The sequence below is a fragment of the Leiobunum rupestre genome, chromosome 11 (assembly GCF_980474605.1).
Source record: "Leiobunum rupestre chromosome 11, qqLeiRupe1.1.hap1, whole genome shotgun sequence".
NCBI lineage: Eukaryota > Metazoa > Arthropoda > Arachnida > Opiliones > Sclerosomatidae > Leiobunum > Leiobunum rupestre.
In genome coordinates, this window is record NC_143394.1 from 31,309,213 (window position 1) to 31,334,932 (window position 25,720).

The 25,720-nt window shown below is 36.8% G+C and overlaps 1 protein-coding gene across 3 annotated transcripts in view; it reads left to right on the forward strand.

Moving 5' to 3' along the window:
• The first annotated feature begins 1,162 nt into the window (after positions 1–1,162).
• fra (neogenin protein frazzled) overlaps positions 1,163–25,720 on the forward strand; it is a 121,693-nt gene continuing 97,135 nt past the window's right edge. The window contains exon 1 of one of the 3 annotated variants that reach the window (XM_090164242.1): positions 1,163–1,724. In XM_090164242.1, the coding sequence (XP_090020368.1) occupies positions 1,637–1,724 (88 nt within the window). In that variant the 5' untranslated portion in view covers positions 1,163–1,636. The remainder of the gene's footprint in view (positions 1,725–25,720) is intronic. The other 2 variants (XM_090164240.1, XM_090164241.1) reach the window with 2 other exon arrangements.

The following is a 25,720-nucleotide window of genomic DNA, read 5'->3' on the forward strand; positions in this document are numbered from 1 at the left end:
AAACCGAAGAGCTCGGGGGAAAACCCCTTAAACCAGTGGGGAGAGAACTTGAAAACTCAACGCAGAAGGAGTTGTTCCGAGTTTTCACCCAGTGCCACAATCTGGGATCGAACCCGGCTCCTCGTGCTGCGAGATGAAAGTGCTAATCCAAGGGCCTATTTAAATTTTTTCACATTTACTTCTTTACATTCGTAATTCCTTCGTTAGAATTTTCGGCAAACACGCGAAGACTTCGACATCATCTCGTCACACGATTTCACTTGATATAAGGTCACGTGACTTACAGACTATATTATTACAGCGCTCAGCGATGTTGGTTACGCGTTGGTTTTGGGATTCAAATTTAAATTTCCCGCCAAATGTTTTGGGTACTATAATTTGAACTGAAAATTCAGAATTCTTAGTCTTTGGAACGATAATTTGATTTTGGCAATCTGGCAACGCTGCCGCTAGCTTCTATTAAACCTTGTGGAAGAGATGTGAAATTCGTTGATGCCCCATAAATATGGTTGACATTTTAAGACGCAAAAAATTTCCGTGATGAAAAGCACCTAAATCACTTTGTCTTACATAGAACTTCGCAGACTGTACCCATCTTCACAAGAGTAGTGGCCAATTTCGATCGAGAATGTTGGCCGATTTCGCTTTATTTCGAGGGCAGTTTCTGTGGGTTACTGAAACTGAAATCAATGCCATCCTTTCCCATTTTTTTTCTCTTCTCGCCCCCCCCCCCGCGCTTTTTACATTTCCTCTTATTTCCCTGTAGAATTAAAGGGTTTTTCGTTTTCCGGGAGAAGGGTAATCTTTTCGGTTTCGGGGGAAAGATCTTTTTTGTGATTGCGTTTTTTACGGTATCTTTAAATGAGATTTATAGGCCCAATATTATACCGTAGAGCCGACTTTCAAGCTATTTGGATATTTCCTCCCCTTTCTCGTGGCTTCCAAAATATGGCCAGCCTCCGATACTAAAAATAAAGATGACGAAGCGCCGTTACGACATTCTAAGGATATTCCGGATTCTTTGTTTTAAGACAACGGCGATAGATGGCGCTAGTGCCTAAAAAAATCAAAGATAAAACAAGAATATTCGCTGAATCTCGTACGAGAATGGGCAATTGGCAGTGTTGATCTCGCTCCTACAACGCCTATTGGCCGGAGGCTGTTACGCCGCGCCGCGATTGGTTCGTCGATCTATTTGGAAGCGAGTTCAGTCGCCCGAATTTTTTTTGCGCCCCGGAGTCTCGATTCGAATCTCTCTCCTACTCCGTCGAACGGAATGTTGTTGAAAGTCGCGACGAGAAGCGTCCGTACTACGGTTGCCGCGAGCCCCGTTTTGTGTGTTCGCGATTCTATTTTACGTCGTTTAAAGCTCGAAAACTAAAGATAAACAAAGTCGAAGACAATGTGGATTTACTTGACGCCCAAGTTACTAAATTCGCGACTGTTGAAATCGAGTATTCCACACGTAAGTTTCATATCGTGAATGTTGGTGGAAGCGGCGCGTTGAAGGACGGGGCTCCGAAAGGCGAAATCGCGGGGAGAACTCGTGGGTATTCCCCTCTTCTCGCGTTCGCACCCAGGCCGAGGCCCGGGCCTAAATTTAGGCCACAACAAACCAAAACATTGACCATCTTCAATGGCTCCCTGTTTATGGAAAGAGTTTTGGACGATTAACAATTACTTGCGATGTTCCTTTATCTTCTTCGTGGTCGTCTTCGTAACCGGTAAGCCTAAATTTACAATTTTATATCGATTTCATTTCGCGTCTCTAATAGAAACTCTGAACAACCTATTTTAGAACAATTATTTTGGCGCGTTATACGAAAATACGAAGGTATGACTCGCCACGCGTGTTTTCTTTAATTAAGTAATTTTGCAATTAGTAACTTGGGAATCGTGCGCTTCATAATCTAGCTCGCATTTTTTTGTCAGACCCATAATTTCTGTCCATAAAGAGGTATCGGAAAAAGTGACTTGTCCTGATTTTTAACCGATTCGGAAGTACATCCTTAGTTGCGTATCCCCGCTTGTAATTTGTCGTTACTAGGGGCAACAAGGAGATGGGAAAAAATTCGCGTTATTAAATTGACATTCTGACAAAATGTCATCCGAGAGAGTTGTAAAGACATTGATTTTCAGTTTATTGATCCCTTAAGCGAAAATAAAGTGTATCTGAAAACATAATCTACATGTTATTTTACGTTTAAAAGGACCTTTGAGATATAAGCATTTTTTAAAACGCCTAAAAAGGTGGTGGACAAGTTATCGTACAAAATATATACAGGTATTTTTATGTAACTTTATCAGCCACTTTGAATGGGCCACTAAGAACGAGCTCCTATTTTACGTTAAGGTTTATATCCTTATCTTCGTTTTATCAGTTAAATTTCTTGGAATCTTCCTGTCAGATGAATTTAACTGCCTCACGAAACGTTCGACGCGTTTTTTTTAATCCTAGAAGCGGATAGAAAGAAAAAAATATCTAAATGAATCTTGGTTTTAAAAAATGAAATGTTGCTTCCCCTTCTAAATCCCCCTCGCGTACTTTGAGTTTCGAAAAAGCCAAGTTATGGACGACCTTGACTGTGAATACAAAAAGTTCATTTTGGTTCTTACAGCATTTTCTTTAGTTCAGTCCCCCCCCCATTTCATCCCCCGAAACTATTTTGGAGCGGCGATTGCGTTTTAGCCGGAGGGGCCTTTCGACGAAAAAAAAAACTATGAAAAGCAGTTTTTTTAATAACTTGTTTTCATCTATTTTTATTCCTTCGTGACGTCATGGTAGTCATGACGACACTCGTTCGGTTGGAAAGTATATTTTTCCTTTGGTTATTGTTTCGGTAATGTTAGCCTCTTTTAAATCGATTGGATTTCATTCGGAGGATGCTCATTTGCATGTTATCATTATTCTGATTATATCGTCAGGCCAACCTTTTCTTTTGATACAAATCCAGATTTGTTTTTACGTATTTGTCCCCCTTTAAAGCCCATTTAGAAATTATCAATTCAATAGCTCTTTCTACAAAATAATATATACGCATACATGTATAAAAAGTGTTATTTTTTGGAGCGCGCGCTTCCTAATATTTCCGTGTAGAGGATCTCGTGCGTTTTCGCGCGAGCTCAACAAAAACAAAAATATGCGCGCGCGCTCTCTAACTTTAACTGCACGATGAATCTAACGTAATCACGTGACCTCTCGTATTTTATATAAAGAGCTATTGGTGGATCTTAAAATTAATTTTGCGCGTGAAAATTCGAGGTTAGCGTAGAACAGCAGGTAAATAAGCCTATGATACCTCCATCTAGGAGCAACAAACACAAGGAGAACGCAGCTAGCCTTTAAACACGCTAACGATGGGTTGTGTACGAATTTCATTGGACGAGCGTCACGAGCCTTTACGCTGAACGTTTTGCGGGCGGGGGGGAAGACAATTTCCTAATTTTTCCCTTCCGACGGCAGCAGGCGCTAAAACGTCTAACCAATGAAAAATGTACACAAGAAAATCCACGACTTTTGACGGGTTGCGTTCTCCTTGTGTGGCGTGTTGTGTTTGTTGCTCCTAGCCTCCATAATGTATAGGTAGTGTCGCGTGGAAAAACGTAATTTTGAAATCGGTCAAAATATGTATTTATAAATTCGTGTGTTGTACTTCTGCCAGAAATATTTACGAAAATAATTTTGCCTAGTAACCTATAAGGTGGAAAACGTAGGCTTAGAAGTATACAAATTAAGGTATATTTTAGAAATACGTTGAATCAGAAGTATATTAGAAAACGAACCAGATAAGTATCCGGCTAGGCCATAAAAACTTTTATTATATCTGGACCACGAAACCGCGTATGTGTACACCACATCGTAGCTTGAAATATAAGACTTGTATTAATCCACCTGACGATGAAAAATGTTAAAATGATCTAAATATATTTATTTATAAACCGTATGTTTCCGATGTAACAGTTATTGAATGAAGAATTTTTATCAACATTTTGGTTCCGAAATATTTAAAGCATCTGGAACTTATGTTTCGAGCGCTTCACATGAGTATTAGATGTAGTCGGATACTTCTCTAGTATGTGTTTTATATACTTCTGATATACCGAAACGAAACTGCCACCAACACGACAGACTAAACTTTCTCTAACACTAAATACAGGGTGTTTTAAAAGGTGATCCAAAAATTTGAAGGAGTTGTAGGGGGTGAGTTGAGAAGTATGCCTGTTTTTTCGCATTTTCCTACGATGAGTTCAGAGAGCTTCAAAGTGTGGCCTACTAGTCCCTGGAAGTAGGCTGCAACAAGCTCAAAACCAAGCAGCGGGGACACGCGAACATTAAGGTTTTGGGTTCGTGTGATAGTGAAAAAAGGACTTTGTAAACAAATCGAGGTAACCAGTGTAAAAAAGTAAACTTAAACAGTATTTAAAGTCCCTGCTGCTTGGTTTTGCGCTTATTGCAGCCTACTTCCAGGGGCTAGTAGGCCACACTTTGAAGCTCTCTGGCACTCTTTTAACTCATTGTAGGAAAATGGTAAAAAAAACAGGCATACTTCTCAACTCACCCCCTATAAATTCGTTTGATTCTGTAATCTGCAGTTCTTTGACGTGCTATTTCGTGCTGTGTATGAATCTGGAATAATTGAATGTAGCTCAGGGTTCATACAAACCTGGAGAATCTGGAAAACCTGGATATATCAGTGAAACATTCTTTTAAAAAAATCAGGGAAATATCAGGGAAATTTTAAATATTTAACCAAAACCTGGATATATCAGGGAAATTCGTTTGAGTCTGGAAGCGCCCTAATAATGATATATATATTTTTTCGATTAAACGAAAACATACGGTGTTTTAGCACCTGGAAATATCAGGGAAATTTCCAGGAAAAAACCTGGAAATATCAGGGAAATTAATTTTCCAAATGTTGTATGAACCCTGTAGCTTATCATTGCGTTGGATTCGCCTAATTCACCCTTCCAGAGATGCTCTCGCCCGTAGATAGTTTAAAGCAGCCATTGATTATCGAATCTTCGACTGCGCGCGTGTTTGCACTGTTCAATGTTTCAAAGGCTAGCTCTAATTTCAGTTGACAGGATTCAACAGTTCCGTAAGACTTCGGTTATACTAACTTTCTACAGGACGATTTACCGTCATTTGAGTCTATATACATCTCGGTGAATAATCAATATATTTAAATTTTGGAGTTAGAACTTTATCTTCGACCCGTGAAGTTTTGTCTTCCTAATAAATGGCGTTGTGGGAACACGAAAGCTTTTACGAAGCTCTTAATCATATCTAGGTAACTGTTTCCATCTATTTGGGAAACCAAAACGCCTTATACGAGTTGACCTAAGCAAAGCATATTCTTATGGATTGTATTGTTTGAAATTGAAATTTTATCTATTTTTGTTCATGTAAGTTTACACTGATACGTTTGTCTTTAAAATACCGCAAAACCAGTTTAGTAATCAGATAAGAATCGTTTGATAACTGACAGGGTTGCCACACGTCAGGGAAAAGTCGGGGATTTTAAAAATTGGCCTAAAAGTCAGGGAATTTCAAGAATTTGTAAAAGGCCAGGGAATTAGATTTTCTTTGACACTTTTTAAAGGTATTTTTTTTCTAGATCTATTTCATTGAAAGTCTGGCAAGTTTTTTAAACATTGCAATAATCTGTTTTCTGCAATATAAGTCCATTTAAATTTATTAAAAAGTCAGGGGGGAAAATCACTTAAAATGGTCAAGGAAAACAGGGAATTTGAATCTGAAAATTTTGTGGCAACCCTGATTGAGATAATCCTAAATTTAACGTTGAAAATTTTCTAGTGAAAATATACGTGTTATAGAAAAATAATCTGATAAAAACTTCACTCAAAATCAGGGCCGGATTAAGACTTTATGGGGCCCTAGGCCCAAGTTAATTTTGGTGCCCCCTTTTTTGGTGCGCTTCCTCAATTTATAAATGGAAGGAAAATTCATTTTGCTGCCAGATTTAGTACGTCGTCAGACGTCAGGGGCTAGACGGCAGTCCGTCAGAGAATGTGACAATCAATCGTTTTTGGTTCATATAGGGGTGGACGCATTTACTAAAATAACTCCGGAAAATATTTTGTGAAAAGCAAATGATTAAAGTTTTGTACTTTTATTTTTTTCGAACCCTCTTGGTGCCCCTTGTAGGCTTGGTGCCCTAGGCCCAGGCCAATTCGGCCTATTGGTTAATCTGGCCCTGCTCAAAATGTTTTAAATTGTAAAAAATTTAGATTGGATTTGGCTATACCTGTATAGTCTTTAAAATTTAATTTTCCATCCCTTAATTCTTAATGCTCAAGAATATTATCGCCATCCTATTAAACGTTCTAAACACAATAGCGCGGTCTATTAGATCCGAAATCTCCATTAGAATGGCGCATTTATATTTTCAAAATCGTAAATCGGACCGATTTCCCACGCGTGGTTTCTCGAGGGCCAGGAGGGGTGTAATTTCCATCGCATATTAATGAAGAATTGGACACGCTTCCACGGTTTTGAAAGGCTAATTAACTTATATCGGCGCAGGAACCCCTTGAATCGAATAACGTCGTCCCGAAATGCTGGCCGTCATTTTCAATGGTTCCTTTTTTTTTGGGCCTTTAATTAAAAATGTGTGTGAGGGTGTTCTCTTCAAAAGGCGATTTTTAAACTCTGCTCTGGAATTAAGAGAGTATGGACTGGATATAATGGATAGCCGTGTTTATGCTAATGTTTTGGGTGTGGTTGGTCTCGCATTTTCCGTATTTAGTGGCGTGGGCGGATGAAGTGGCAGACGAAGAAATCGCGGGGGGGGGGGTAAATAGACGGACAGTGCGTCCAGTTAGCTGACTGACGTAAAACATCATAACACTTGTCTAATGAGTTCGCCTGTTCTACTTATTAGATAATGGAAGTATAAATGCGCCATCACGAGTTAAGCGGTGCGAACGCGACGTTCAGGCTTCATTAACGTAAATCTGGCAAACATGCTAGGTTTGCACGTATTGAAATTAGCCTGTTCGCGTTGATTTATGAAATTGTTGCAGGGGCTTGAAATTTCGTACTCAGAAACAATCGCCAAATGCTTCTTGTGAATATTTTATTACTCTTTGTTAAAGGCCTAGGTTCTTTTCTACCTGTCCCCCTACAAGGAGATTACCCGAGGTGTTACACACCGATTTTGTTCAAACTCGGGGGATTGGTAGACCTTCATGTAAATTGAATGGGATTCTGACCGATTCCCAGGGTCAGATTCCCTGTGAAACATTTTACAAAATTGAAAAAAAATTAAAATACCAAAATTATAAAAATTTTTATAAAAATTGACGAAAAAAATCAAAATTGATCACATTTTGATCAATTTTTTAATTTTTTTAACAGGGAAATTGGTCAAAATCCAATGTTATTTTCAATGGGAAAATTTCCATTTTATGTTGTCAAAAACATTTTCCGTTGCCATGGCAAAACCGTTGCCCATTGAATAAAATCCCTTTATGATTTTTCAAGTTAAATGAAGGTCTACCAGTCCCCCGAGTTTGAACAAAATCGGGTAGTCTCCTTGTAAGTTGACCATCATTGCGCCTTCCGAAACATCCACTTCATATACTTTTGTAGCATTCGCCAACCATAGACGGATCGATAAAATTGCGGTCGAAATGGTCAATTTTTAACTAGTTTCGTAATATAGGGGTGTGGTGCCCCCTCCCCGGGTTGATAGTATGAGCCGGGAAAGGTTTTTTTTACTTCCGAACAAACAGAGCTGGTTTTCCCACGGGCTGTTTTGGACGTTTCCCGCCAATAAAACCACCATGCAGTCCCTCCTTCTGGGCGAATCCCTTCGTTCATTTTCCCGCGATGAAACTCTCTATGTCGAAAGCCGTAGCCCCGAGTTAATTGGTCTTATATAAACACGAGTAGAGACGCGACAGACACGCGTTGGAGAGGTTTACTTCTCTCTACATCCAAGGTTTATCCGTCGGCATCCCATCTTGTCCACGCTAACGAACCCGAAACCCGTTAAAGTTTCGGACACCGTTTAACGGTCGGACGGCCGCGCTCGCCATCGCTGGCAATTAACCATTCCGTCCTGTTTAAGTTTCCGCTCGATCTTCTCGGCCAGAGTAATCGGGCCAGAGTAATCGGCCCATCGCGGAGTGACCTTTCCGGAATTTAGATTGCCTTCTTTTACGGGGTAACCTTGGACCCGCTTAAAAAGCAATGAGAAACTGATTGGGGCTTGACCCGACCCGGATCAAATCGGACCATGATTGTACGAAAAAAACAGACCTCTTTTCTTTTTTTAAAGTAGAAGTTGCGCGCTCGTTTTGAGGGTTGGGAATTGTTGACGATTCCATTCACGAACTAGCCACTAAATTGGTGTTTTGCCAAATATCGCCAAGTTGTAAAAGATTTATTTCTTTTATGGCCTTGTCTTAACTTTGGTAATAAGTTAAAGAATTAGTTTTATTTACGTGGTTTCTATACAGAGGTTTTGAAAGTTTATTGCCGTTTTTTGGACCAATATCAGATTTTGAAAATTAATATATTTGACAATAGTGTTTGAGAAAACCGATAAACATAAAAATGTGAGATTATAGTGTTGTTAATTTTCCGGAAAAATAATATGCGTAAAAATTTCTAGAAAAGTTTCCGCAAATCGGAAAAATTGAAAAATCTAAACATAAATTACTTTTTAAGGGTTTTAAAGGTTTTTAACTTTTTATCGATATAAAAGGTCAAAACATTAATAGTGTTACATTGTTAATCAGTTTAAACTAGTCTAGAAGTTTAGTTTTACTTTTAGATTCGAAAAAATGAGGCGAAAATGCCGCTTTATTTAAATTTGTTAACAATATATTAGACTTATCATGGAATGAAATTTTTTTCGGAAAAATACATAACATTTTCCGACTTACAACACTATGTGAGACACTTAATGGTTATTTTAAGTTAGATTTTCGCTTCAAAAATATTTATTTTGCTCATTTTTAAGATTTTAAGTTGGGATTTAGAGATTGCGGCTTATTTTATTTAGAATTTTAAGATTTTAAACACCCATTTTTATGGTTAAAAAATTTGAAAGACGTTTTTTTTCCGGTGTAATGATTTAATAAAGGGTCTGGATAGTCTTCAAAAAGATGTGCAAAAATCAAGCAGTTTAATCCTTACTCAAGATCTGATCGGAACTTCGGTGGATCGTTTTACACTTTGGTTCTTTGTTTTTGTAAGATTATCCGTTCTCTGGTGAAAGCGGTTCTGACACCCTTCGCTGCCATCTCAAAGGAAGCGGCTCCGAGGCCAGCCAAGAGGAGCCAGCCCCGACCCAAGCGCCAAATACCCGATGTTCCAATTCGTTATTATACTCTTCGATGGGCGAGCCGCCGTGAATGGAAGCCAGAGGGACGTCGGAGGGGTGGTGCCAAATATTTGGGCTTGGATGAGGCCTGCGACCACTATTTACTACCCGAAGTCTATTTTTCGATGAAGGCTCCTTTGTGCGCCAAGACTCGGACCATTTTATTTTCGAGTTTCGGGGGTGCGCGAACATGATGGGTATATTTTGCCTTTGTAATGCCTTTATTGGGAACGATCCATGGGCAGAGTTGTTGGTTTTTTTTATGTAAGATGGAACAAATCGATTTATTTGACTTAAATCGGTTTTTGGTAAGATCGAGCCAATCGATTAATTTGACTTAAATCGAATTGTGGTAAGATCGAGCCAATCGATTAATTTGACTTAAATCGAATTGTGGTAAGATCGAGCCAATCGATTAATTTGACTCAAATCGAATTGTGGTAAGATCGAGCCAATCGATTAATTTGACTCAAATCGAATTGTGGTAAGATCGAGCCAATCGATTAATTTGACTCAAATCGAATTGTGGTAAGATCGAGCCAATCGATTAATTTGACTTAAATCGGATTGTGCAAGATCGAGCAAATTGATTCATTTGACTTATATCGTTTTCCGGAAAGATCTAGCAAATCAATTTACTGGACTCAAATCGTATTTTTTTCTAAGATCGATCAAATCGATTTACTGAATTTAAATCGGGATTTTTTCTAAGATCGAGCAAATCGATTTACCGGGTTTAAATCAGATTTTTTCTAAGATCGAGCAAATCGATTTACCGGGTTTTATATCGGGTTTTTTTTTTATAAAATCGAACAAATCGATTTACCGGGTTTTATATCGAGTTTTTTTTTAATAAAATCGAACAAAGTGATTTACTTCATGTAAATCAAATTTCTTTTATTTGATTTGATTGAATTAAAAAAATTATGCCGCTTTCTTGACAAATTGAACACCAATTAGCGTGGTGCGGTGATATAAACTAAATTTTTAATTTATTTAATTCTTGTCAATTCCTAGCGAACTAATTACATTTCTACATAATCATTAAGTTTTCATAAATACATTCAATTATAATGGGCAATATATTAAATCAAATTGATTTTAAACGGGCAACTTTACTGGACTTTATCTATCTAAATTAATGTACGTAAATACGAATTTATCTTAGTTTCGCACCATGGTGCAATTTTGGCAACAAATTTTCGAAACTTCTCTGATTTATGATTAAAGTATTCTCTATAAATTAAAGTTCAATTGCTAATTATAAATAACGGTTAATATATATTACGAAACCTCGCTATATTATGCAAATTAATACGTAAAATGGCAAATGAAAAAAGGAATAAATTTGCGTTCCGTTAATTAGTTTAATTATGACAAAGAAAACTCCACCCTGCAAATAAAGCGCGTTAATGTCGGGATTAATTAAAAACAGACCCTTGTATTTATCTAAGGAAAGATTGGAGTTTTTTTTATATACTAATTTGAAATAACAATCAATTCCTCGGCGAAAAAATAATTAAAAGTGTAGTCTGTCTCGGGTTTATTAGAGGATTGGCCTGAAGGAATTACCCTAAATGTTGACGTACTAATTTTCTCGCTCAAGGGCTGTTTCTGTCGCTGTTTAATCTATTTTTCTTTCGCCCCAAGATGGTGTGAAAAGCTAGTCAGGAAATAGAAAAAAAAAACCTACCGACTTTCTCTCGGCCGGTTCATCTTTTTTAATTAAAAGCGTGAAGGGCTCGATGCTTAATTGTCTCGGTAGATTGCGCCCTTTAGTCTTTTCATCAAGCTCCGTAAGGTTTTCTTTGTCCGGTCGTCGGTCGATATCGTTGTAGATAACGCCGTTATCGGTACATTTTCTTCCATAAACGCTCTGAAAATGTGTAAGCGCTTTTTATAACCCCTCAATCGCTGGTACCGCGCTCGTAATGGCATTTTGCAGTTATCAAAAATTGGCTTTGATAGAATATTTAGCTCTCTTTAATTTCTTTTACTTGGTGGACAACATCGTGTGATTAACGGCATTGTAAGTTGCTCGATGACTGTTAGCCCGCGTGGCATGCGGGTCTTGCTACCACCCTCTTACGCATTGTAACCCGGCCACCTGAATTAATGGCTTTAAAAGTCGCTTGATGACTTAGGCCAAAGGATTATTATTATTATTATTATTTTTTTTTATTATTATTATTATTAACATTGACTTTCTTAGGCAGTCTCAATTTTATATCATTTATATTTATGGTAAATCAACAAATTTAACAGTTCTGCGACCGGCTTTAACAGAAGCTAGTTGTGATTGGCGTTAGTTAGAGCTTGATAACCGAGTTTAACAGAATTTAGTTTTCTTTAGTTTTCTTGGGTATTAGCCTAGCTGATTATTATTAATATTATTATTATTATTATTAATCAAGCAGTGTAGAAACCCTTAGCTATTGGAATTATTATTTAATTGATTACCAGGGCCCCCAGAGGTCCTATAATTCCTATGAAATCCTATAATTTTGATATTTTGCCCATTTCAAATCCCGCCACTCAGTGAAATTGCTAGTCTTAGCTATAGGATAAATTCCTGTACAAAGTCATTCTAGTCTATCCTTTTGTTATTGTTAACATGGTAAGCTACTATTATATTTTTGTGACAAAATGGTTAAATAGTTTCTATTTTTTAAATGAAAATCAAAGATTTATTTCACTAAGTATAGATTTTGTTTTTAAATGCATAAAGTTAGTAAATAAAATAGCATATATAGTCCTATAAAATCCTATAATTTTGAAAAAGAGACCTATTAGTCCTATATTTTTAGAAATATAATCCTATAATTTTGAAAAAGAAACCTATAAAGTCCTATATTTTTAGAAATATAATCCTATTTTTCCTATAAAAAATTGAAGATTTGAGTGGGGGCCCTGGATTACATATTTAGCAGTACCGAATTCACTTAACACATTTAGAGTTAATAAGAACGACCTATGGACTGTAATGAAAAAAAAACTGTTACAACACGTGAAATGGCAGTCCATAATTTAAAAGGGAAAAAAAGCTAAACCCAAAAAAAAATTAGTATCTACAACATTTACGAATTAGTCAAAAAATAATTAAGAATTAATCAAAATACCCAGAATTGTCAACAGTAGACCGTCAAAAAATAATTAAGAATTAATCAAAATACCCAGAATTTTAAACAGTAGACCGGCAGCGCCCTAATAACATTTAGAACTGAGTTATTATTTTCAAAAATACGTATTAAATATATTGCAAGATTTTACTTACAGCCATTCATTTATTCTATACAAAAATTGTCGGAGAAAACGTGGAAAGGTTATTTCTTAATTTTTCTGAAACAATAGTCATAAAAATAGATTTGGTTTTGCTTACAATCTCTTCAATTGAACACTGACGAACCTGCAGATTATGTACTGCTCTTACAGGGTTCGTACACGACCTGGAAAAGTCAGGGAATTTGAAAATGTTTCCTAGCTTATTATTATTATTATTATGTTAAGTCAGGGAATTGGAAAATTATCCCAAAAGGTCAGTGAAAAGTCAGGGAATTTGATAATGGTACAAAAAAGCAAGGGAATTTTAAAATGACTCCAAAAAAATAAGCGAAATATATTTTGAAAGATGTATTAAAAACACATAATAAATATTTTTCAAGATTTTTACCTCGTACCATTCATTTTTTCTACAAAAATGGTCCGGGAGAATGTGGCAATTTGGTCAGGGGAAACCTGAAAATATCAGGGAAATTAATTCCGGAAATTTGGTACGAACCCCGCGAGACGCGTTTGGCTCTAATTTTCGCCATATAAGTTTCATCTCCGCCAAAAGTCCTAAAAGCAAAAATCGTCCGCGTGTTCAACATGGTGATACTTCTTCGTACGTTGAGAAGCTTCAAACTACAAGAAGAGGAATTGGCCACTGCAACGGCAAACCCAAACAAGAGCCCGTAGGCCTAACAAAGTCAATTCGCGGCAGCGTGCCCCGCGGATAGTTCGAAAGGCGATCGATCTACGTCCGAAACAGGGGGACCACGGATGGGGTCCCGTATTTGGCCCCTCGTGACTCATTCGACTCCCCCCCCCCCTCGCAGTTTCCCGATCCATCCAGAAGGCAGCGTATTCTAGGTTTATCAAAGTATCCCGCTTTTAGGGGATCGAGTTTTGGGAAGTCGCGAGTTTCGGGCCCACCAAGACGCCGGAAGTGACTGACGAATTTCTCTCCCGAGTGAAGGCTACTCTTGTTTATTTAGTTCGCCCAACTATGCAACTCCGGACTATCTTCTCCAACTATAACGAGTCTGGGATTTTCTTATTTTGGGCCTCTTTCCCTTCATTAATCTAACTGACGGATCGACCAGTCCTTGACTACTTCCCTACGCCTCGCTAAACTTACGGGACCGAATTACGGCCTGCTTTTAACGTCACGATGTCGAGTTAAATTGACGGATGCCGAGTGTATCCTTATCACTCGTCTCGCCGTTTCTTTTAATTTAGAGACCCACGCGTTTGTTAAGACATTACGTACAAATCCACCCTTATCTAAATCTTATCGCGCTTGTGAAAGGCGATATATCGGTATTCGGAGAGACAAAAATTGTTGTGTATGGTGGTTTTCTCTATATATACGTATATTGTTCGACTTCATTTGAAATCGAGTGATATTGGAAAACGTGTACTAACAAGGAGGTGTTACACACCGATTTTGTTCAAACTCGGGGGATTGGTAGACCTTCATGTAAATTGAAAAATCCTAAAGGGATTTTATTCAATGGGCAACGGTTTTGTCATGGCAACGAAAAATGTTTTTGACAACATAAAATGGAAATTTTCCCATTGAAAATAAAATTGAAAAAAAAAAATTAAATACCCAAATTATAAAAAAAATTGATAAAAATTGACGAAAAAAATCAAAATTGATCGCATTTTGATCAATTTTTTAATTTTTTTCACAGGGAAATTGGTCAAAATCCCATGTTATTTTCAATGGGAAAATTTCAATTTTATGTTGTCAAAAACATTTTTCGTTGCCATGGCAAACCCGTTGCCCATTGAATAAAATCCCTTTAGGATTTTTCAAGTTATATGAATGTCTACCAATCCCCCGAGTTTGAACAAAATCGGTGTGTAACACCTCGGGTAGTCTCCTTGTAAGTTGAGTTCTCGTTACTCGGGAAATTTTTCCCTTTTCGTTTTGTCGCGACCCAAGTAAAGTCCACGCGTGCTTCTAGGCTTGACCAATTGCCTTTTAAAAACGGAAATTCGATTTTTAAAGTCTTTTTCGTTTTGTTTTCTAGTTTGGTGGGGTTTTTGGGCGCGAGGTCCGGAGAGGAAATGAAAGTGCTCCCGGGCTAACGGCGAAAACAATTTGCCCTCCGAAGAGAACGTGCTTTTGCCCCCGAAACGCCTCTCACTCAATACGTGTGTTCGACTTTATCACTCGCCGTTGAATTTTCTTTTTAACATAACGAAACTTTGTTTCCCCGCGTTCGAAAACTTCTAAAAATACACCACGACGAAATTAAACTCCTAACCACGCTGATCTTATTTTTATTGTTCAGAAGAATAAACTAAATGTAATTTTTGGAAACTTCAAATCTAATTTGTACGCTAGATAAATTTAAACTTAATTAAAAGGTGGTCAGGGAAATCGAGGAAAAGTAAGGGAATTTAAATTTAATAACAGATTACAAACTTTACAACCAAAATGAAACTTTTAATCATGGTGTTACCTTATTTTGGAGTATTTCGTGTGAAATTTAAATTAACTTGAAAATTATATGAATATAGTTCTGCGATTTTTTTTTAAAATCACCAATACGTTTAAGGAATTTATAAGGTTGTAATTTTAATTCTTAGTTGGTCATTTCTATATTAAAATAAGAGTTGAAATAAATTCAATAACTTCTAACAGGAATCTATATCTAATTATATGAATATAGTTTTACTAGTTCTGAGATTTTCTTATAAATTCCTTAAACGTATTGGTGATTTTAAAAGGTTGTATTTTTAATGTTTTAGTTAGTCATTTCTATATTAAAATAAGAGTTGAAATAAATTCAATAACTTCTAACAGGAATCTATATCTAATTATATGAATATAGTTTTACTAGTTCTGAGATTTTCTTATAAATTCCTTAAATGTATTGGTGATTTTAAAAGGTTGTAATTTTAATGTTTTAGTTAGTCATTTCTATATTAAAATAAGAGTTGAAATAACTTCTAACAGGAATCTATATCTCTACTTGGAATGGTTATCTTGCCATATCGCGTATGGTAAGATCACTCTGACGGCTTTGGCCCCGCCTACGAGAGACAAAATCCCCTCTGCGCGCGCTCCCCTCTCACGTTGTTGTTTGTTAAGTTAATATAGCGACGTCAAATAAACCGTCAGCCACATAGAGACGAAAATCTGCCGCGATAAGCATTCCAAGTAGAGGTATGGATTCCTGCTTCTAATAAAATAAAGTGAAGTATCTAATTTTGAACTTAAAAGGTCATCGAAAATCTCCAAGTTGTAAATAAAAAGTCAAGGAATCTGAAAATATTGTGGCCACCCTGAATATACGTTGTTGTTTCGTATGCCAATAGTTTCGTATGTAAATGTGCCCTGAATCCATAACAAAAAAAAAGGGTTGCAACCACTAGAAATAACGTTTCTGATTTTTTTGTTCAGAAGTCCTTTTTGTAAACTGGTTTTGTTAAAAATGTTCCGTCTATTCACCATTATTACTTGGTCAAAATATACACTTCGAAATTCTTCTCAACCGCCTCTCCAAACTGGCCGAACCCCCCGTGTCTTCTCGAGGAGTTTTGTATACGGCGAATGGAGCGAAAAAGAGGGGCCTTTTCCCGAGCAGCGTCCCCTGGTGGATACGCCATCAAATTGCGGGGTCCGAAGAGAGGCCTCCCATTTTATATTTTGTTTCCCCGTCTCTGCCCTCCGCCACCAGGGTGCGCTTTTAAGAACAAAATAACCACGTTTGAACGCTGGCCCGTTTTAGGGTCTCCTCTCTCATTATACACCCAGCGGCCGCTAGTATTTTTCGCTAGAGGGCGCTCTACTCTATTTAAATTGGCGAAACGTTACACTTCTGTTTGGCTAGACCCGTTATTTATGCCTTCAATCTTGCCGTATTGAGAGAAATTTGCCCGTAAAATAATACTTGTTTGTACAAAATTTGATCTCAACGAAATCACTATGGCTGATGGTTTTATGGGATGTTTACCTCGGTGTTTACTTTAAGTAAATTATTGTATCTTTTTTTTTAACTGTTTATTTGTTGACCTTTGGTTTAAGTTCAACCCGAGGGGCTATCCACTAACTAAATAATTTTGGTAATGCGAAAATCTGTTATCAGTTACTTAATCACTTTAGTTAAGAAGGTAGTCAGGTTATCAAAGAATATTAAAATTAAAAAAACAATAATTATAGGCCTTAATTAAAAGATGAGTAAAAATGTCGACCCTCCCAGCAAAATTTGAATTTATATGAAAACAAATTTCCTGTTTTGCGTAGTTTCGTGTTTTCGGTTTAAACGACATTTTTACCCACCTTATAATAAAGGCCTATTTGCGTAAATAAATAATTCTTTTAATTAAAGACATGATAAAATTTACAATTGCCCCAAAATCGTGTTTTTAATTGAAAAATAACACACAATTATATAAATTATTTTAATTTTTAACTCATGTAAACTTAAAAAACAAAATGTGTTATTATATATTTTAATTTTATTTATTATAATTTATTTTACAGTGTATCGCTAATCGCTGTAAATTTTTATTTTAATTACGTAGTTTACACTAGTTTAGAGTATTGTTTACGCCAGAAAGAATATATTAATATGTTACTCAAATTTAAAATAGAACACCATTATTTGAAATCATGAAATTAGTTTATATTTGCGTGGCTACATATTCTTTGCTAACCCGTATAAATTCTTGTTTAAGTATAGTCAACGTTACAGGCTTAAAGTTTTCGACCTAACAGAAAACAGTTACATCAAACCGAAATTAACCTTACGTAATTCGAACGACCAGGAATCCAACCTTCTTATCTTTAACCTTAGGCGTTACAAAATTACCTGAAATTTCGACTTCCCTTGATAACGAGGACCTGCAGGCTCTCCCTCCAGGTCCATAACTCAAAAGTTAAAATCTACCGCACGGTTGTTTTGTAAAATCCTTCGAACACTCTTATTTTACTAACCGTTTTTCTTCCCCTTTTTTCCGTGCAAAATTATTCAAGACGAACTCTGGCGGGGAGAATGAGAACTAGAACATCTAGCGTACCTGTTTGTTCGAATTTATCATGTCCACTTTTAAGTAATATTCCATCCCCCGTCGAAAGATAACGACAAGTTGGGCGAGACTATTACGTTCTACGTTTCACGCCTTGACCACTTTAATTATCATTTTCAGATTACATAGAGCCACGTAGCGGTCAACGCGAGAAGCTCGCAAACGGATGGATTTTAGTCTGCCAAAAAAATGGTCTACAATTATTTCTTAATTTTTCTGAAAGAATGGACCGATTTTGAAATGACGTTTTAGCGCGCGACACTACAGGTACATGTCTTGGGCACACAGCCTTCTTTGCGTGCTTTTTTGACCATAACATGTAGAGGTATTTTCACGCGCAAAATGAATTTTAAAAGCCGTCAATAGTCATAAAAATATATGTTGTTTTGCTAACAATCGCTCCAATTGATCACTGACGAACCTGCAGATTATGTACTGCTCTTACAGGGTTCGTACACGACCTGGAAAACCTGGAAAAGTCAGGGAATTTGAAAATGTTTCCTAGCTTATTATTATTATTATGTTGAGGCAGGGAATTGGAAAATGATCCCAAAAGGTCAACGAAAAGTCAGGGAATTTGATAATGGTACAAAAAACTAAGGGAATTTTAAAATGACTCCAAAAAAATCAGTAAAATATATTTTGAAAGATGTATTAATAACACACAATAAATGTTTTTCAAGATTTTACTTCAAACCATTCATTTATTCTACAAAAATGGTCAGAGAAAATGTCACAATTTGGTCGAGGTAACCTGAAAATATCAGGGAATTTAATTCCGGAAATTTTGTACGAACCCTGTCTTACTTAATTTAGTAAACTTTAAGCCGGTTACATCAACGCCAACAACAACGCCATTATAATAACTTAACACGCTTTAACACTAGGAACTAAAATAGCAGCTTGGGGCAGCGTTTTGTAAATAAACGTACCTTCGTCGAGGCACGGGTGCCATTTTTCTAGCAAATGAAAGTTTTCGCCCTGTTTGGTCGAATTTAAGTTTCGGGCTCTCTTGTTTTCCGAACCGTTCTCTCTCTGGTGCGCGGCGAATTGATGCTCAGTGTGAGATGGCTCCCTGCCTAATCGAATTTCCGCAGCTTCGCTGTCTCAGCGTTATTAAGCCCCCCCTCCTTGCATAATGGGAGGCCCGCTTAATGAAATTACCCCTTCTCCTCTCGCCGGCGGAACCTTTAATAAGGTTTGGAGGGGGGCGGGAACGACTGCGAGCACCCATGTTGCGCGCCTTGTTGACACGAGCAAAATTCCAACCTACGACAGAACTCCCCTCGTCAGTTGGTCGGCCGTGATTGGAGAGACTCTTTTTTATGTCGATAGGAGAATATATTATTCGCTATTTGCTCGTTTTGAATTATTGATTGTATCGAGAACCGTTTGATGGGAATAGAGAACGTTACGAAGGTTAATTTTTGGGCGTTTTGAAACAGGGTTGCCACACGTCGGGGAAAACGGATTTTGAAAATGACCTAAAATGTCGGGGAATTTTTAGAATTTGTATAAAGTCCGGGAATTCAATTTTATCTTCACACTTTTTTAAGGTTATTTTACTCTAGATGTATGATAAATCGTCGCCGTTAAAACAAAACCACGTATCTTTTCGGTGGCCTTTTTGAGAAAAATGGATTTTTAATTTTGCAGGGACTTGTGAAATCGCGTGCTAGGTTTTTACACGCGAGTTAATTTTTATAGTTAAAGGAAAAGTCCAGGTTGGGTAAAACTTGGGTCTATTTGAAAGATCATGTTTAAATATACTCAAAAATATCAGTCGTAAAATGGTATCTTTTTTTAATGACGAGAAATTAATTTTTAAACGAGCCAAATTTACCGCCAAGCGATCTGCCATTTTTTGTTTCGGGGTGACGTTTTAGGAACGCGCTGTTCGCGCTATAACAGGCTTTAACAGCGCTCTGTTCCCCGCGCGCGCTTGCTCCGCGTGCGGTCTGCGGAGGGAAGGCGAAAGAAAATGGCAGCTCGCTTGGCGGTAAATTTCACTCGTTTAAAAATTAATTTCTCGTCATTAAAAAAAGATACAATTTTACGACTGATATTTTTGAGTATATTTAAACATGATCTTTCAAATAGACCCAAGTTTTACCCAACCTGGACTTTTCCTTTAAATAATTTCGTTTCAATATTGAATTTATGAGGATTTAAATTTAAAAATATTTTGCTAAAGGGGAATTTTTACAGATACGTGGTTTCGCGTCATGAAGTGAAATATAGGAGCTGAAAATAAGCAAGATACGTGCTTTTGCGCGAAATGCGTTGTGAATATCAAAGATACGTTTAAATGCTTTCTCGATTTAAAAAAAAGAAATTCAATTGCGACCTATTAATGTTTTTAATGTTATATACGTAAATTGGGGTGTAGAATCTAAATGTCAATTTTTACAAAACCACGCATCCCAAGTTACGTGGTTTTGTTTTAACGGCGACGAAATTCTATTATCATTTATTTCCTTGAAAGTTTGGCTAATTTTTTCAACATTGCAATAACCTTTTTATTCAGATATAAGTCCATTTAAATTTATTAATTTCTGATAAGAGTAAAATATAAAATAAAACTTTGTTTGAATCTGAAACTTTTGTGGCCACCCTGTGAAACGTAACAGCGTTCCTCTGGGTGGGCTGATTTAATTCATGATAAAAATCAAATTTAAATCAAGTAATTTTTTTAAAATCATAAGATTTCAATCGCACGATGTATTTCGATGGATGAATAAAAAAAAGGTTCTTAAAAAATTAAAATACATAAAAATTCTGAGGCAAACTAAATTTTTAAATGGTAATTAAATTTAATTAAGATTTCAATTAATTCAAGATTATCTCTAACTGATAAAAGGAAAATATCTGTTAATTATATATACATTAAAAGAGCCATTAATTGTACAGAAATAAATAAGCTTAAAAAACTTTTAAAAAAATCGATAGATTTGAGATTTATTAAAAAAATCATAAGTGCCAACTCACGCCGTTTCTATATTTTCCTATAATTCTCAAATGGTCTTATAAAATACTATAATTGAATTTTTATCGTAGTATTAAAGTTTTTTGAAATGTATTTAAAATGAATCTGAGTTGGTTGATATGGTCCTATAATTTACTGTAATTCTTAAATATTCTTATAATTCCTATATATTTTAAATTATGGGCAAAATTAAACAGAATAACGCTAAAACAATTAGTGTATTTATTTTGGTATGTTCTCAGTAAACATGGAGTTCTCGAAAATTTTGATAGTGGCGCAAAGATTAAGTTATTTTTTTAGGGTATTAGGTCTCCTTTAAATATACACCAGAAAATTCTATATTTCAATATTTTAATGCTTTATAAATCGATAATATTGGTTTTTCCCGCTGCAGTTATGAGTGGATATTTTAGCGTTTTGAAAGTAAAGTACTTATAAGGAACAGCTATTATGAAACGTATGCCATACGTTAGTTATTAGACAGGTTAAGCCAGCCCACGAAAATGTGTAGGCGAAACTTATAGGAGTGTAAAAGTAGCTTTATTCGGTTCGCACTACACGTTTTCGACGTGGTGGTTTTACCTGTTTATTATACGGGTTCAGCCGCCGCTGGAAAACGTCTAGGGCAGCGGTTCCCAAAAGGTGTTCCGTTGAAGGGTCACAGGGGTTCCGAGAATTCTCAGCGCGGCCATCTTTGTTTGTGTGCGCCCTGATTCTAAGGGGTGTACTCTGGTACGGCTTAAATAAATAAACCTCAAAGAATCTTTTAAGATAAGTAAAAAAATTGAGTTGTGGTTCTGCCAGAATTAGGTGGATAATTTAGGGTTCCTCAGGGTGACCACGCTTCCTATATTTAGATTGTCTTCCTATAACTTCCTATAATTGGTCAATTTTCCTACATTTTCCTAATTTTTCGATATATTTATCGTACTTCACGCTTTGCTTTCAATATAGTAAGTTTGATAGAAAGCGCTCAAAAACAGCCAGCATAAAGCACTAATTTCATTGGCTCTTACGGCAGCTGGTGTTTTAAAACGAAAATGCAATATTCCTTTAATACATTTATCTAGTCACAAAGTCTGAGGGTTTCATATTAAATGTAATATTATTTTTAAACCAAAGTTGATTTAAAAGTATTTGTTTTATCTTCGTTAAAATTATTTCTACAATTTCCTATAAATTCACTTGAGCGTTCCTATAATTTCCTAAATTTACCTAAATATTACTCTTATATTTCCTTTAACATGACTATAAATTTCCTATTTTTCCTATAACAAATTGGAGGGCTTCCTGTGGTCAACATATCAAAAACAAATGGGAACCGCTGCTCTAGGGAAACCATCTACAATTTACACGTTATCCCTATTAGTTTTCTAGCATGATCTTAACTATTAAAGCATAATAAATAGATTAAGCTAGAGAACGAGTAGGTTAATCAGAATATTTGTAGACCTTTTTTCTGGTAACATTTCGTCTTTTCTTTGCTTTATCAATTTTATAATTTTCATCCAGAAAAAGTGTAAATTTTCCATCTTTTTTTCTTGTTGCAGCAATAATCTGCATTCGTAAACTTACTACACCCGTAATTCCCTATTCATTGTAAAAAAGAGAAGTGGAAAAAACGAGTAAAAATCTGTGAAAAGGGAAGATTTTTTGATTACACGGCGCGATCTTTAACCATTCTTCTCCGGCGGGGTATACTTTTCTTTCTTCGATTTGTAATCCAAAGAGAGGCAGAGTTTCCGACGCAACCCGGCAGGGAGCGCGCCGGTGTCTCCGCTATTATCGCGATAGGAGGACAAGGGGCGCAGGCGGAGGGGGCGCGAAATGGGAAGGGAAATTGAACAATAATGACTATTATAAGCCAAATTCACCCTTTCATTTTCTCGCTTTTTCTGTAGATGCTAGGTCTCCTTTTAAAACCGGAGGTGCGCGCCGCCGACAAGAAACTCCCGAAAAAGCTCCGTCGAAATTTGCATAGAGGGGATCTGGCCAACGTCATTCGCGCCTCCTGATTAATCGCCAAATGAAAGCTTTCAAAAAGCTGCTTTTTATATCAAACCAAATCTCCCCTTCCCATCTTCTGAATAATTCACACGCTCTTTGGGCCGCGCTCCCCCCATCTATTGACGGATTTTTCCCCTTCTCCTCGCTTTGGGATGTTTTGACGCGCTACCTGAGTTAAGTCCGTTGTCCGCCGATTTCCTCCCTTTGAATAAAAATCCCCGCATTTACGGCGTTCGATTCGAAAGTGGAAGCCCTAGAAACTTGTTAAATGTAGTATTTTAAAAGCAGGCCACCAAGTAATAATGTAAATATCTTTAAGAGGCGAATATCCATGTGGCTAATTAATTATGGCTATACTAAGATGGATGAATTTTTTCAATAACCTTTTCAATAATTTATAAATCAGAAGTGTATAATTATAGGTTCTTGTTTTTTTCTTGTCTCTTATCAGGACTTTATTATATGTTCTTTGCTGTTTTTGACTTAAATGTATTTTACTATATTTGTCTTTGGCCTTATATTTTCGTTTTGTTAATTTTAATTAGTTTCCCTCCACACATAAGTTTTTAAATTTATGTGGAGGGGATGATGTAATAGAAAAACGATTTTGTACATATTTTTTATTTCAATGCATCAATATAATTATAATAATAATAATAATAATAAGTATTTATTCATTTCCACTTGGGAAGAATAACTAATTTCGCATCAAAGATAATACAGGGTGTTTAAAAAGGTTATGCAAAAAATTTTAACGAGCTGTAGGGGGTGGGTTGAGAAGTATGCCTGTTTTCCCCCTATTTTCCTACGATGAGTTAAAAGAGCGCCAGAGAGCTTCAAAGTGTGGCCCACTAACCCCTGGAAGTAGGCTGCGACAAGCGCCAAACCAAGCAGCAGGGAAATGCGAACATTAAGGGTTGCTGGGTTCGTGTGATAGGTGAAAAAGGACTTTGTAAACCAATCGAGGTAACCAGCGTACAAAAAGTAAACAGTTTTTAATGTCGTGATGGACCGCGATTTCTCGTCACTTTGAAAATGCAACATGGAGCTCACTTCGGAAGAACTGGCGGATATTCATTTCGTGTGTGGACTAGTGGATGGCAATGCTTTGGCTGCTTAACGTCTCTACCAGGAAAGGTACCCGAACCGGCGCAGCCTACTTCCAGGGGCTAGTAGGCCACACTTTGAAGCTCTCTGGCGCTCTTTTAACTCATCGTAGGAAAATGGGATAAAAACAGGCATACTTCTCAACTCGACCACCACAACTCCTTAAAATTTTTGCATAACCATTTGAAACACCCTGTATAAAACACGTACCGTAGATTGTAAAATCGGGCTCCATCTAGACCTCTGGGTTTTGATAAGAAATATCCGATTTATTGGTTATTTATCCATAACCGAAAATAATCCGAAAAAAAAAACATTTTTGCGTATTAAATCGTTTTATAACCGCGAATAATATCCATAAATAAACAGTTAATCGAAATTTTAATGAACAATCAAAAATTTTGCTGTTAATTTATCTTGCTGTAGGGCGCTATCTATTGTTGGTTCCCATGGTAACTACGGAGCCATTTTTTTTCGGAGTTCGGGCAGGAAGTGGGTAAACGCTATTGACTACGGCACCGGTGTGCTCTTCAATACGCCTATATTAAAAGGGGGGTGAAAGGGACGCAAAAAAATTTGAATTTATATGAAAGACCAATAAGAAACTGCTATTTCGTGAAATGCAGACCATTTTAAATCGAAAACACGAAACTACGCCAGAAAAGAAATTCGTCCCCATATAAATTCAAAAACAAATAATTGATTTTTTTATTTTATTGAAGTTATTGATTTTTAAACAATAAGTGGCGCAGTATTTTGCTTGGATGGGTTATATTATGTAAATTTAATTAATATTTCAGTAAAAATCCTCCTTTATTGCATTTAATGTTTTAGTTTTCTCACATTTTCTTTGTATTGTTTTGGAATTTGGATGTAAATCATATAACCCGGTTTAAACGTTTCGAAAGTTCTATGAACAACAAAAATCGGAAACTTGAACCTGCACAGGGTTGCAACGGTACCTGGAATTCCGTGAAAAGTCAGGGAATTTTAATATGGGTATAAAAATCAGGGAAAAGTCGGGGAATTTTAAAAATTAGTCTATAAATCAGGGCAATGTCCAGGGAGTTTTAAAAATTGTCTATAAATTTAATTTCGGTTGCAAATAGGAAACTTTTTCTAAAATAGTTTAAAAAATACAAAATCTCGGCACAAAATAAGTCAGGGAAAATCACTGGAGATGGTCAGAGAATTTGATGGTGAAAAAGCTGTGACTACAGGCTGCAATAACCCACATTGATACCAACGTCTTTAAAAATGAATGTCTAAAATTGCTTTTCTGGGGAGCGTATTTTGGAAGCGAAACCATTATCTTATCCCGGCCCGAGGTTCGTAAAATACTACGTATAATATATTGACCACTCCGTAGGCGAATGTGTTTAAGAATTTCCCAAACACGCGTTATCGAATTTGAGCATTTTTTTGGCGAAAAGCGAGTGCGTGGAGTGTATCGAATGGGCAGAAGGCGCGCGGTGATGGAGCGTATGGCCCCGATTGTGTGTTTTGCCGGGGCTATTCGTGAGAGCCCGCGGGGGTCCTCTTATCGGCGAACTTGATCTTTTGACAGGACCCCGGCTTTCGAAGTTCTCCCCAATTCGACCCCTCCAAATCCCCCCCTCGCTCGTCTTCCTAAGAGATGCCCAGTTCTCTGCCCTCCTCCACCAGCGGGATAGACCTTCGCCCGAGATAGACTTTAAAGTAAAAAGTCCCGTTTGCATCCGCGCTCCGAAAATGGATCTTAAGGTGCAAGAACCAGCCAGACTGGCTTACCCCACCATATCTTAAACCATGGCAGGGTTCATACAAACATGGAAATCAGTGACAATCTGGAAATATCAGTGAAAGTCAGGGAAAATAAATTTTCCTGAAAAACCAGGGAAATCAGGGAAAATAATTATGAGAACTCCAAAATATGTGCAATTGGTTTTCGTATTACTGAAATTATTACTTAGTA